At 38.5% G+C, this 15396-nt stretch overlaps 1 protein-coding gene across 6 annotated transcripts in view; it reads left to right on the top strand.

Annotated features, from left to right (window-relative positions):
- Positions 1 to 15396, top strand: part of Rbm6 (RNA binding motif protein 6) — a 91418-nt gene that overhangs the window by 24728 nt on the left and 51294 nt on the right. For 4 of the 6 annotated variants that reach the window (XM_055629610.1, XM_055629609.1, XM_055629611.1 and 1 more), the window contains 2 exons: positions 939 to 1028; positions 5150 to 5219. The exons of 1 other annotated variant lie outside the window; for it this stretch is intronic. In XM_055629610.1, the coding sequence (XP_055485585.1) occupies positions 939 to 1028; positions 5150 to 5219 (160 nt within the window). Of the gene's footprint in view, positions 1 to 938; positions 1029 to 5149; positions 5220 to 15396 lie in introns of those variants that run through there. One more of the 6 variants, XM_055629615.1, reaches the window with a different exon arrangement.

Genomic DNA, 15396 nt, shown 5'->3' with positions numbered 1-15396 from the left:
CCACCCTCCCTCCTACTCCTCCTCCCATGCCCTTCCTTCAGTCCACCAATAGGGAAGGTCCTTGCCCACTTCTATCTGACCCCAGCCCACCAGGTCCCATCAGGACTGGCTGCACTGTCCTCCTCCATGGAGAATATAGGAGTGTAAATATCCAAAAAAAAAAAAAAAAAATCAGATCATGTTTTTGATGTATATTAAGTTATTGTTTTGCTTAGTTATGCTTATTTAAATGTCCTGTAATAGATTGATTCAAATTATCAATGTTGGGGAGTAGGTCTCAGCTTTTGCAGTCCCTGTGATTTGGGATTTATTTATTTCAGTTCATTTTGTATTCTCTAAGTGTTTTTACAGTCATGAGGATTTGATGTTAATGTTGCATGTTTCCTCTTTTAGCTAGCTTAGCTTAAATGTTCAGTTTATGGAATCTAAGCAAAGGAGAGTTGTATTTGCAATTTAATTATGAAAATTTTCTTAAAATAGATTTTATCCATCTCTACTTAGGTTTCTTTTATTTTGTCTTTTTTTTTTAAAGGCAGGGTTTCTCTGTGTAGTCCTGGCTTTCCTGGAACTCACTCTGTAGACCAGGCTAGCTCCAAATTCAGAGATCTAACTGTCTAGGCCTCCCCAAGTGCTGGGATTAAAGGTGTGTGCCACCACCCCCTGGCCTGTTGGCCATCTTAAACTTACTAATCAAATTGTAGGTTTTGAGAATTTTAGAACATGCTTTGTTTATTATTTTATAATGCCCTCAACAAGCCGTGGTCTTAGCATACTTATAATCCAGTAATATTAGGGAGGGAAATGAGAGAAAATTATAATATTTCATATCTTCAACATAATGCAAATCACTTTTGATCTTGACTATATTTTATGTTGGGTTTTATGTTACATGCAAAGGTAAATCTGTTTGTGAAATAACTTTACATTTTGAATTCCAGGATCAAGATTATAGGACTGGCCCAAGTGAGGAGAAACCTAACAAGCTTATTAGATTAAGTGGGGTGCCAGAAAACGCCACAAAAGAAGAGGTAAGTCATATGTTCTCTGTCTCTGTCAAGTTAAAAAGAACACAGATGTGGTAACACAGGCTTATTACTCCAGCACTTGGGAAATATAGCAGAAGGATTGTCAGTTGAGGCTAACCTGGACTTTATTGTGAGATTTTGCCTCAAAATGAAAAAACAATACAAAACAAAAAAAACAACAAAATTTACTTCCAAAAAGTTTAGATTTATGGGAATATATAAAGAAACATACTGTGTAAAGGGAACTTTTATTCACCTGAGGTAATTGTTGTCTTGGAGGCTTATTGCCTCCTTCTGCTAACCTAGGCCTAGTCCTGGAAACTAATTAACCTTCCTCTAGAGTACTGTCAAGTGTTGTGATAGATGCCTATAGTTAATATTCAGAAGGCTGAGACAGAGGATCAAGAGTTTGAGCCCCAGGAAAGGATAGTAGGGTGAGGCAGATAAGAGCAAGTATAATGATATTTACATATGAAACTACCACAACAAAATCTATTATTTTATATGCTAACTAACTAAAAGTAATAATTAAAACCCCCAAACAATTCAATGACAAATTTGGGCTTACTAACAGAAGCCAAAGCTGAGCCTGGTATCACAAACCGATAGTCCTGCTATATAGGAAACCAAGGCAGGATCGTAAATTTAAGGCCAGCCTGAGCTGCAGAATGAACTCAGGACGATATTGGCAGCTTAGTGAGAACCTGTCTCAAAATAAAAGTACAAGGAGCCAGAGATACAGTGCTTACTTTGTGCATACCTTAAGTTTACCCCCCAAAAAGGACAGTGGGGACTAGCTACCCATTTATTTATTTTGATAAATAAATAAACAGGGAGGACTTAGATAGTCCTCAACCTAAATTCCTCAATGTTAACATCTCTAATACTTACAATATCTAAGCCAAGAAGTAACTTTGGAATAACTTATATTTTTTGTTGTCACTTATGTAAGGCTTGTAAAATGACATGATTGGTATCTTCAGACTTTTTTTTTTTTCAGTTTCTCTTTATTATGTCATTATATTATCCTTAAAACATAATCATCATGATATAATTCACATTTATTTCATCTCTGATTTCTCCTGCTTATTACATTTTAAAAATCAACCTTCTTATAGGTCTAGTAGGAAGAGGAGGAACTATTTTTTTAATTTAATTTTATTTTTATTAATTACAGTTTATTCACTTTGTATCCCAGCTGTAGCCCCCTCCTTCATTCCCTCCCAAACCCAGGTATCTTCAGACTTAATAATCATCCTTGAGACTATTACATCAGGAGTACATGCACAAAGATCCAGTTGATTTACAGTAGTAAAAGCTTAGTGCTGAGCCTGCTGGTGGTGGCACACACCTTTAAATTTAGCACTCAGGAGGTAGAGGCAGGCAGATCTACAGAGTGAGTTCCAGGATAGCCAAGGATAAAACAGAGAAACCCTGTCTCAAACAAACAAACAAACAAACAAATAAACAAACACATAAACACCTGGGAGCTAAGCCAGGTGTAGGGGTACATCTCTTTAGTCCCAGCACTCAGGAGGCAGAGCTAATGGGTCTTTGAGTTCCAGGTTAGCCTGATCTACACAGTGAGTTCCAGGATAAGCTATATAGATCCTGTTTCAAAAACAAACAAACAGACTGGGAGTTACCTAGTTGCTAGGTTTCAAAAGATTTTCTGGCAGATTATAACAACTTTTTATAGCTAACTTTGTTTAGTTGGGTATGTTGGGCAGATCACAACTGCCCATACTTCCAGCTCTAGGGATTCTAACTCCTCCTTACTAGCCTGAGGGCATCTGCACTCATGTGCACATACCCACACATAGACACAGGCACACATAACACAGAATTACATTGATTACATTTATGATTACTATTTGAGAGACAAAGACAGGGAGAGAGGAGCCAGGCGTGGTGGCTGCTGCGAGGCAAAGGCAGGCAGATGTCTGAGTGTGAGGCTAGCTTGGTCTACAGTTGAGTTCTAGGACAGCCAGCTTTACACAGAGAAACCCTGATTTAAAAAAACAGAAGCGGGGGGTAGGAAGAAGGGGGTGATGAGAGAATAATTTTAAGTCATGATGATAAATTTTCTGGAAAAAAAAATAACCAATAACTCGACACTTAGAAGCTGTTGGGGAGTAGAAAAGGTAGAGTCAAGAATTCAAGGTCGGGCTGGAGAGATGGCTCAGAGGTTAAGAACACTGGTGGTTCTTCCAAGGGCCCTGAGTTCAATTCCCAGGAACCACATGGTGGCTCATAACCATCTATAATGAGATCTGGTGCCCTCTCTGTTGTACAGGCACACATGCAGGCAGATTGTTGTGTAAATAATTAATAAATAAATCTTAAAAAAAAAAAAAAGAATTCAAGGTCATCCTTGGATTTGAGGCTAGTCTGGGCTACATGTGTCAAACAAGGGGAGATTTAGAGTGTCACCAGGACTGGGCTGATTTCTTCTCTTAATTTCAAATGTATTTTATTTTCATTTAGCATGTATGTGTGTGCATGCATGTATATAGGACAAGTGTTTTCATACCTGGCACATATATGGAGGCCAGAGAACAACATATAGAGGTTGATTTTCTGATTTTCTTTCTTTTTCTTTTCTTTTTGCTTTTTGTTTGTTTTTGTTTTGTTTTTTGAGACAGGGTTTCTCTGTAGCCTTGGCTGTCCTGGACTCACTTTGTAGACCAGGCTGGCCTCGAACTCATAGAGATCCATCTGCCTCTGCCTCCTAAGTCCTGGCATTAAAGGCATGCACCATCATGTCCAGCTTCTCTCTCTCTCTCTCTCTCTCTCTCTTTGGTCTTTTTTTTTTTTTGGTATGGTCTGTCTTTTGTTGTTATTGTTTGTTTGCTTGTTTCTGTTTTGTTTGTTTGTTTGTTTTGAGACAGTGTTTCTCTCTGTAGCCCTGGTCTGTGAATCTGTGAACCAGGCTGGCATCAAACTTAGAGATTTGCCTGCTTCTGCCTCCTGAGTACTGGAACTAAATGTCCCTACCTGCTGAACCATCTTACCAGATACAGGATTGGGCCATTTTAGATTTAGTTCAAACCTGAATGTGGAGAAAGAAAAGGTTGTTTGAAGACAGAATAGCTAGACACAGTTGAAGTTCTATAGCCCTGATTAAATTGTACTCAGTAGATCATTTTGTTTTTAGCACAAAGAACTAAGCATTAAAAGGTTATACATGGCAAGTGAAGAGTTGCTTGGAATGCACACAGATTTCCAATGTGCTCTTTAAAGCTATGCTCTTTTGTCTTTTCTGGAGAGTGCTGGGTATAAATCCAAGGCCTTGAATTTGCTAGGCAAGCACTCTACCACTGAACCTTACTGATTAATTTTTTTTTTCCGTTTTTGAGACAGGGTTTCTCCTTTTACTTTTTTTTTAAATCTTTATTTATTTATCATTCATACAGTATTCTGCCTCCATGTGTGCCTGAGCACCAGATCTTACTATAGATGGCTATGAGCCACCATGTGGGTGCTGGGGATTAAACTCAGGGCCTTTGAGAAGAACAGCCAGTGCTCTTAACCTCTGAGCCATCTCTCCAGCAGAGACAGGGTTTCTCTATGTAGCCTTGGGTGTCCTGGACTCACTTTGTAGACCAGGCTGGCCTCGAACTCACATTGATCCGCCTGCCTCTGCCTTTCAGAGCACTGGGATAACAGGTGTGTGCCACCATGTTCAGCTCTGAGCCTCAATCTTCTTTGGGTTTTTGAGACAGAGGTTCTCTGTGTAGCCTTGGCTGTTTGGCTGTCCTGAAACTTACTCTGTAGACCAGGCAGGTGTGAGCCACCACCACCAGCTCTGAGCCTCATTCTTAACCCATCCTTTCTGCCTGTGTATGTCGCATTCAGTTTCTGTTCCTTTGTCTCAGTGATGTGCCTCTCTCTTCCTGTTCCCTCTCACCTAGCGCTTGTGGACCTCTCCACTAGCTGGGATTATAGGTCTGTGTCATTATGCTCAACTTCACTTACACATTTTGAAAGCATAGTGTATGGTTTAATTTTTTTATAAGATAATTGTAGCTTTAAATTGTATGGAGTAAAAACCAGTAGGGAAATATAAGAATTAGCATTTAACCATGCTTTGTGTCATTAGTGTAAATGTCATATTTTTGCAGATTCTTAACGCTTTTAAGACTTCTGATGGCATACCTGTAAAGGAGTTGCAGTTGAAGGAGTATAACATAGGTGAGTTTTTTAATGTGCATGTAACCTTGGGTTAGGAAGGGTCTTGGACAGATGTCTACATCATGTGCTACTCAAAAATTTGTTTTTAAGAAATCACAAGTAAGATTTCAAGAAGTTTCCTGTTGGTGCCTCCAAATAACAAGCAGCTTTAGTCTTAACTGTGACTCTTTGTATGGCTGTTTGTCCACACGTGGGCGATGAGGATGCGTGCTCCAGTTCTTCTGAGTGCCTGTGAGATATAAAGTGAGTGTTGCAGCATCTATCCAGAATGTTTTATATGATTCAATTATTAAACTCGGTACTTATGTTTTTCATGGTGGTGGGATACTTAAATTTGAGCCTAGTGAGATTTAATGAGCTTGCTGTGTATAAAATTTTATGTTTCATTGTTTCAAGGTGAAATTTAACAGCTTACCAGAATAATTGTTCAAACTTGTGGCTTCCTGAATATTGTCTTGCTCTAAGAAGAGTCCTGATGCAGCTCAGTTTTCAAAATTCATGAGTAGATCTAGAAGAGGTTTCTCTTTGACCTCTATCTGCAGTCTGAAATGCAAAGTATGCTCCTAGTGAGCATACTAGCCTTGGCTGTCCAGGACTCACTTTGTTGACTAGGCTGGCCTGGAACTCACAGAGATTTGCCTGCCTGTGCCTCCTGTGCTGGAGTTAAAGGTGTGGGCCACCATGCACAGATGAGTTTCTTTCTTTTTTTAATAATAGAGTTACAAGTTTCATGTTACTAATAATATATTTGTAGATTACAAATAAAATGTACTTTAAAAATGCCAGTCAGATCTCATGCTTAAAATATTTGCATAGCCTTGTATCTCATATGAAGAAATCCTCAATTTCTTGTTTTAACTTACAACACATCATATAAGCTGGTCTATGGCTGTTTGACCTATTCTGCACTGTTTTTTTAATTTTCTGTTATCTGTAGCCAAACTGAGCTAGTCTTCAGTCTTTGACCAACACCAGCTCATTTCTTTGTCAGCTCCTCCAGACTGCTCTCTTTAAATCTCTGCTTATCTTCAAGAGTTTAGTTCTTGGTTTCCTTTTACTCATTTTGAGGCTTTGCTTCACTATCACTTCATAGTTAAATCTTGTTTTTAAGTTCCATTTCTATTTGTTAGAATAGGATATATCACTGTTAACACATGTGGTGTTTTTTATATTTCATTTTTCTCATTAAGAAGTTAGTACTGCCAGTCTGTGGTGGTGCACACCTTTCTTTAACCTCAGCACTGGGAAGTTTCCAGGACAGCTAGAGCTACACAGAGAAACCCTGTCTCGAACTCCCAACTTCTTCCCCACCGCCCCCAAAAAACAATGAAAGCACCACAACTACAAAAATCTCATCTGTACCATTGTTCCCCAGTGCTTTACACTTGGCTGGGTTTTAATGTATGCTAAGACTGCTATGTATATGGAGAATATCTAAGATCTCTTACATGAAGAACATTAAGGAGTATATTTAGGTTTTATACCATATGTAGCTTAAGCATTATATATCTTCTGAAAAATATGTTTTAAAATAGTCAGATGATATTAGAATTTTTATACTTGTGAAAAGATTATATGTAAGGGACTGGGAAAATGTTTGCCTAAAATGTATGAGACCCTGGGTTCTGTCACAAGCACCACATAAAAGCAGACATCATGGCATATACCTGTAATCCCAGAATTCTCGAGGTAGAGGCAGGAGCACCAGGAGTTGATAGCCTTGAGATCAAGGTCATCTTTGTGTTTAATGTATGCCTGGGCTACCCGAGAAGATCATTGGTTAAAAAAAAAAAATCAGTGGATTAAAATGAATTGTTATTTTCTTTTGAGATAAGGTTTTACTATATAGCCCTGGCTGGCCTCAAACTCAGAGAGATCTACCTCATAGAGGTTTTCAAAGTGCTGGGTTAAAGGTGAACACTACCATGCCTGGCCCAAAAGTATGCATATGCACCGCTACCCCTCTGCCCCCATGCACATATTGTGTTTAAGAGGTAGAGACAGGAGGATCTGGAATTCAAGGTCTGCCTAAGGTATAAAAGTTCAGAGCTGAGCATGGTGGTGTACGCCTTTAATCCCAGCACTTGGGAGGCAGAGGCAGGCAGATCTCTGTGAGTTCAAGGCCAGCCTGGTCTACAAAGTGAGTCCAGGACAGCCAGGACAGAGAAACCCTGTTTCCAAAAAAACATAAAACAAAAAAAGTTCAATATCAATAAAAGTTCAAATATCACACTGCCTATTTGATTCCTTGTCTCAAAACCATTATGACAATTGAACTAAGCCAATTGTTTTAGATTGGGTGATGTCCTGCCAGAGTCAGTACTAGGTAGACGTTACTTAGAAGGATTTAGAATGTGTAGAGTTTCATTACAAAGCCAGGTATGATGATATATATTTGTAATCCCACCATTGATGAGACCAAGGCATAGAATTGCAAGTTCCAGGTCTCTCTGGGCCTATATAATAAAACTTTGTCCCTCTATTTATCCCCCCCCCAAAAAAAAAACAACCTTAAAAACCACCTTTGTTGAAATTTTGCAAAAAGCAAAACAAAAACCTCGTTATTTAAGGTATTTTTAGATTTTGGAATTACAAATAAGGGATCATTACTTTTCAATTGGTGTTTGCAAACATAGTTTCCTCAATTTTATATTACATTATCTTTTTATATTCCTGGAAAAGTGTCAGAAGTAAAATGTCTTTTAATGGGAGTATGCTACACACAATTGGAATATTATTCAACAGTAGAAATGAAGAAGATGCTTATGCACGTGACAACAAGAAATTGTATTGATGGAAAGAAACTAGTCAACATTATATTTATATAAATCTCCATAGAAAGGAATGAGCTGCTAAAATACACTGAAATGTGGACGAACCTTGAAAACATGAAAGAAGTCAGACACGACCAACTACATATTTTTCCTTTTTTTTTTTTTTTTTTCCAAGACAGGGTTTCTCTGTATATCCTTGGCTGTCCTGGACTTGCTTTGTAGACCAGGCTGGCTTCGAACTCACAGAGTTCTGCCTGTCTCTGCCTCACAGAGTGCTGGGATCACAGCCATGTGCCACTGCTGCATGACTTATATTTTTATGGATATCTATAATAGGTCTAACCACAGAAATACAAAATTAGTGGGGATGAGAAGTGGCTGCTTAATCCGTATGGATTTTCTTTTTAAGGTGGTAAAAATGTTTTAGAACTAGATAGCATTGATAGTTGTATAATACTGTAAGTATACTGAATTATATACTTTAAAAATATTATTTATTTGTATGTGTATGTGTGCCTGTGGGTTTTTGTCAACCATATGAGTATAGGTGCTGGTGGAGGTTAAAAAAGAGCATTGGGGGGGGGTTGGGGATTTAACTCAGTGGTAGAGCACTTGCCTAGCAAGCGCAAGGCCATGGGTTCGGTCCTCATCTCTGGAAAAAAAAAGGGAGGGGGGTGGGCATTGGATCCTCTGGAATTGAAATTACAGGTTGCTAGGATTCTCCATGTGGGTACTAGGAACTGAACCCAGGTCCTCTGCAAAAATCAGTGAACACTTTTAGCCCATGAGCAATCTTTCTAGACCTGTACTTTCTTTTGGACAATGTCTCATGTATTTTGGGCTACCCTCATATTGTATGTATAACAAAGAGTGACCTTGAACTTGGCTTGTACCTCCTAGGTGCTAGAATTATGGGTGTCCACCACCATGCCTGGTTTGTGCAGTGCAACAATTAACCCAGCATAGTGTGTATGTTAGGCAAGCATCTGAGCATCTGTCAGCTGAACTGTGTCGCCAATTTTTTTTTTTTTTTTGTGGGGGTGGGTTGGTGGTGGTGGTGGATAGGGTCCTGTCAAATAGCTTTAGCTGGCTGTAACTTGCTTTGTAGACCAGGCTGACCTCAAACTCAGTGATCTACCTACTTCTGCCTCCAGGGTGCTGGAGTTAAAGGCTTTTGCCACCAGGCCCAGTCCAAAGCATACAGATTTTTAGAAAATGGGTATCTAGATTACATATCTTCTGAACAGTTTATTTATTTATTGTGTCTATGTTTTTTCTGCATGTAAGCCTGCATGCCTGAAGAGGGCCCCAGATCTTTATATATGGTTGGGAGCTACCGTGTGGTTGCCGGGAATTGAACTCAGGACATCAGGAAAACCAGCCAGTGTTCTTAAATTCTGAGCCATCTCTTCTGCCCCCTCTGCTAGCTTTTTTTTTTTTTTTTTTTTTGCAGGGTTTGTTTTTTTTTTTTTCTGTAGCATTGGCTATCCTAGACTCACTTCGTAGATGAGGCTAGCCTCGTACTCAGAGATCCGCCTGCCTCTGCCTCCCAGAGTGCGGGGATTACAGGCATGAGCCATTGTGCCTGCCCCCCTGTTAGCTTTTTAAATGTTATTTTTACATAAATATGGGTATTTTGCCTGCTTATGTGTACTTGCACCACATGTGTGCATTGCCTAGACCTCAGAGGATCAGATCCCCTGAGACTGGAGTCACAGACAGTTGTCATCTGCCACATGGCTGCTAGGAATTAAACCCAGGTCCTCCTCAAGAGCAAAAGGTACTCTTAACTACTGAGCCATCTCCAGACTCACAAGGGCCTTCTTGCCACATCATTCCATAGCAGAATATAGCGGGCAAGAGGAGACAAGAGACATAATGATGTATAATTCACCCTATAATATCCCAAGGTAACTAACCTATTCACAAAATAACAACATTAATTCATTCATAAGGGTAGAAGCCTTAAAAGCTCTGAATTTCTGCTTCTGACTTTTATTACTTGGGTGAGTAAATTTCTCACCTGAACTTCAGACAGCATATTCGAACAATACAAGTCAATTAGAGGCAATAGGATTGAAAAATAATGATTGTCTAAGCAAATGCTAAAGTTACTATTTACAGAAATCAGTAAATATTTGTTTTATCCACTAAGCTTTAAGGGGATAAAATAAAAGAAGTCAATATTGTTCAGGGGTCTCATAGGAAATTATTAGGAAAGAAGTAGAGAAAAGCAGACCCAGCCTGAGTGCTGGGGTTATCAGGGTATACTCCCACACCTTCTGCTGCTGCTCTGTTCTTCCTCCTCCACCTCTTCCTCTTTTTGAGACTGGGTCTCATAAAGCTTTGGCTGTCCTGGAATTTGCTATGTAGCCTACCTGCCTCTGCCTCCTAAGTGCTGGGCATGGAAGTCTGAGACAGGAAGATTGCTGCAAGTTGAGGTCAGCCTGGGCTACACAGCAAGGTTCTGTCTGGAAGAAAACTAAATAATCAAAAAAGGAGTTGTCATTGCTACTTTACATACTAGATAACCAAGGTCCAGAGACATGTGACTGGACTGTGATCACGTGAGTCAGCTGTAGTGTATGTCTATGTTCACAACTGTGAAAGTTTCTTATGTTTCTCTGTGTTACTCAAGTGATGAAACTCATTACAGTTGATGTGGCTTTGAGTGAGCACCATCCTGTGCCAGATGCTGTTCTGGGATTGGGAGGACACAAGAATGAAAAGAAGACTTTAGTCTCTATCTGGTAGGTTAGTTGTTTGGTGTCAGTTTGCAACAGCTGCTTTTCTCCTGTTTGGATCCTTCTTGAATTACTATATCATTCCTCCTGAAATGAAGTGTGTTCTTGCCTTGGGAAAAACAGATCCATAAAGTTTTGTTTTTCTGGTTGGTTGTTTTGTACACAGGTGTTTGAGGGTACGTAGGTGGTACAAGGTGGAGTGAGAATATGATTTGAATGAGGTCACTATCTATTTTTTTAAAAGAATACCGGCCCTCCTTTGACTTAATTTGAATCTTAAGATAAGAAGCTTTTTTCTTCTTATCTTCACTCTTTCATTAGATTATGCTCTCTAAGGTAGGACAACTCCATTGTGTTCACACAGTACCATATTTGCTGCCAGTGTAATGAAAATAAATTGAATAAAACATTTCCTAATGGTTATTTCCCTGGACCCAGAAAGCTACAAGAATCATCATCATCAAGATAAAGTGAAATTTAGATTTCTAAATGAAAACCAATGGGCTGTAGTAAAGCTTATTTACTACCTATAAGCTCAGCAGTAGGTAGATTAAAGCAGGATGGTTATTGGGGGCTTGAAGTCATCTTGGGCCATATAGTGAGTTCAAGGCTAGTCTACAAAGCCTGCATAGTAAGACCTTGTCTCAGAAAATTGAAAAAAGGAAAACTGAACTTTTTTTTCTTTATTTTATTATTTTATTTTATTTTTTGCATGGTGCAGAGAAACAAACTCAAGGTCTCCTACATGCTAGGTAGTGTTCTACCATCAATACACATCCCTAACCCTTTATTTTCTTTAAAAAACAATAGGAACATTTAGATGGAAACTAAAACTAAAACCACATGTACTTTGAGAAACTTCACAAGTAGTCTTGTATATGTTTTCCTTATTTCATCTGTTCTGCTATAGAGCAGCAATCCTTATATACATAATTGAAGGGAAGCAATTTAGAAATGCTCATAAAATGTCAAATGATAAGTCCCGATGTAGACCAATTCCATTCTTCATAGTTGGTAGTTTGACATATAAGTTAAAGAGATTTTCTTTCTTAATTTTAATAAAACAACTTCCTATACTTTTTGTTGTATTATTGGCATTGATAGGAATCCAGATATCTGAATCTGTTCTGTTTTGGTTTTTGCTAAAATCTCTTAGCTTTTTTATCTATTACTTTCTTTTAAAAACTGGTATTTCCAACGAAATAAAAATAGGGAAGTAGAACCTATAGAACCAAGTTCTCTACAATTTCTATCAGTCTTTTCTTTTTGTAGTTACTAACCTTTTTCCCTCCCTTACCTGCCTCCCTGACAGGGTTTCTCTGTGTAGCTTTGGCTATCCTGTCTCACTCTATAGACCAGGCTGGCCTCAGACTCACAGAGATCTGCCTGCCTCTGCCTCCTGAGTGCTGGAATTAAAGGCATGTACCACCACTACCCAGCTGTCTTTCTGTCTCCCTCCTCTGTCTTCCTTTCTCTCTCCCTCCCTCTCTTTTTCTCCCCATCCCTTTCTCTCTGATTTTTTAAGACAGAATTTTTCTGTGTAGCCCTTGAACTCGCTTCGTAGAACAGCTGGCCTCTAACTGAGAGATCCACATGCCTCTGCCTCCTGAGTGCTAGGATTAAAGGCATCCTGGCTCTATCAGTGTTTTCATGTGCATTTTGCATTCATAACACTATAGACATAATACTGCAGACATAATACTTTGGAGAAAGGGTTTTATTTAAATCAGATTTTAATAAAATAAACATTGACTCCTACAATCTCGATGTCTTTAAAATCCTGGAGAGGTGGCTCATTGGTTAAGTGTGCTTGCATTCCTTTAATCCCAGCACTATGGAGGCAGCTGGAGTTAACATGGTAAAATCTGCCTCAAAAAAAGTAGTTGTGCACTTCAAGAAGACACCAGTTGATTTTCCAGCACCCATGTTGGGCACCTCATTACTGCTTGTCACTCAGCTACAGTGGATCTGATGCCTCCTTCCACGGGTACACATAAATACGCATACATACACATGGGTAGGGGCCTGGGATAAAATAAAAATCCTAATCCCCCTTTTACATTTTTTTAGTTGGCATATCTATTCTGGGATTGTTGAAGGTCAACTAGTAGTCTTTTACATAGGAAATTCATCTGGGCTTATTTTAATTGAATTTTTCTAGATCAGTTTGAAGGTAGGGCTACCTACCTCATTTGCCTGAACAAAATTTTTGTTATAAAAGGTAAACTAACAATTGACTTAAATAATCTAGGATACTGTTTGTTGGCATTGTGAAATCAAGCCTTGCATGGACGGAGACCAAAAGATAGTTTTGGAGTTGGGTTGGATATTACTTATCAGGTCTTTATTTACTGTACATTCTCCCTCCTTAACTATCTAATTTTCTTAAATACTTTTTTGTAACTAAATGATTAATGAAGAGGGAGAAGATTTGAAATTTTACACTTGTTTGTGTACACATATAACAAAGAGACACAGAGATGTGTCACAGGGCTTGTGTGGAGGTCAGAGGACAGCTTGGGGGAATTGGTTCTCTCCTTCCACTTTCCATTTGATTCCTGGGGTTCAAATTCAGGTCATCAGGCTTGGTTGTAGTATTATTACCTTTTGAGCCATCTTGCTAGCCAAGGTTTAAAAGTGTTATCTTTTTAGATTTTCTTTCCCTTGTTCTGTTCTTATCCTTCTTAGCTGCCTTAGAAAGAAAGAAAGAAAGAGAAAGAAAAGAAACGAAAAGAAAGAAAGAAAGCCTAAGGAATATTTATATTTGTAGAAGGTTTATGTATTTAGGTCAGAAAATGGAATCAGGTGTGTTTTTAGTAGTCATATAAGACTCCTTAGCCTACCAAGATATCTTCCCAGAAAAACCAACATTTAATAAAAAGGTCATAAAATAGACATTTTGTTACTTTCCTTGTTAAAAATCTGTTTGTGGAATTTTTAACAGTATTTACCATCTTGAATCCAAGTAATTCTGGATGCAGTATTCATTGTTGGATATCGAATGTTACTTCTCTAGGTAAAGTGTCTTCTGTGACTACTAGAACTTTTCCTGTGACTTATCAGATTACCATAATTGTAAAATTTGGAACACAAGAAAAATCCCAGGTTATTCCAGTATAGCAATACAATCATTTTAATTGTTTTCTATACAGTGTATTGCATTAATTTATTTTTAGGTTTTTGTATAATTACCTGTGGTTGCTTGAATCCTGCCTCCCTCCCCTATATTCCATATCCTATTTTCCTTTTCACTGAGTCATCATGGAGATGGGGATAAGACTTGGCTATGGCTTCATCTGGTTTCTGATCCCAAGTTTCTCTGAGTGTGAGCATTTACTATGCTGGCTGTGCTTCTGTAATTTAAAGTGATATATTTTTCATACATTATGGCCCTTAAATGCAAGCCAACTTCTTCATCTGGTGTCAACCAAAGGAAAACTGATCTGTTGCAACGCTGGAGGAAAAACTGGCAATGTTGGATTTACCTATATTGGTATGTTGTTCTTCACCTTGGGTGTTCCACGTATAATTTTGACAGTTGCATGGTTTTTATCTCATATGATGATTTTTGTCTCTAACTTCTGAGTTAGATTCAGCTTGTATTTAATTCCAGTCTTTTTTTTTCTGTGCAAATTTACATAATTATCCATAAGGACATATTCATTTTTAAGGCTTTTATATGCTATATGTTTCCATATTGCTATATAATTTTTATAGCCATCTTTTAGAATAAGAATGTCCAGTTTTTATCTTTTCAGAAGAGTTGTGGAAGCCAATAGAGTCATTTATTGAGAGAATACTTTCTAACTTGCTTATGTAGGCCCACTCACAATGATTCTGCTATAAGTATTAAAACAGGAGTGACTGTTGTGCTGCTAATTTCAGCATTTCTTAGTTATACAAAGGGTTCATTTGTCCTTATGTGGGACTCATCCTGTATGGGGCTGAATAAATTTGAATTAAGATTATATATTTAAATCAATCTAGAATCTTGTTAAATAGTGAAAACCTTGGGCCTAGAGACACATGCCTGTGGTCCTAGTTATTTAAGGCTGAGGCAGGGGAATAGCAGGTTTAAGCAGCCTGGGTTACAGGGTGAGGTTTAAGGTTAGCCTAGAGAGCCAGGTGTGATGGGGCACTCCTGTAATCCCAGCACTGGGGAAAGCAGAGGAAGGCGGATCTCTGTTAGTTCGAGGCTGGTCTACAAAGCAAGTCCAGGACAGCCAAGGCTACACAGAAAAACCCTGTCTCGAAAAACCAAAACCAAACAAAACCTCCCAAAACAAACAAACAAAAACCCCAAATGGTCAGACCTGAAATATACATACAGGCAACATTAAATGGATTCAGAAGGTTGTAGTTATAGGTTTATATGCTTATATATGTAACAGTAACAAAGAAAAAGTGGCCCTGAATTTGAGAAGGAATGTGGATATGGGCATGGGAGAGGTTTAAGGAAAGAGTGGTGGAGGAAATGAAGTGATTGTATTTTAATTTAGAAAAAAAATTTTTGAGTAACAAGACGGGCTGGTAAAGATGGCTCAGGAGGTAAAGGTGCTTGCCACCAAGCCTGACAACCTGAGTGCCATATCTAAGACCCATATCCTAAGGAAAGGAAATGATTCTCAAAAGTTGATCATTTTAGGATGGTGGTGGAGC

This window comes from Psammomys obesus, unplaced genomic scaffold (assembly GCF_907164565.1).
Source record: "Psammomys obesus unplaced genomic scaffold, mPsaObe1.curated_primary_1811, whole genome shotgun sequence".
NCBI classification, from domain to species: domain Eukaryota; kingdom Metazoa; phylum Chordata; class Mammalia; order Rodentia; family Muridae; genus Psammomys; species Psammomys obesus.
This window is presented reverse-complemented; position numbering and strand designations above follow the sequence as displayed.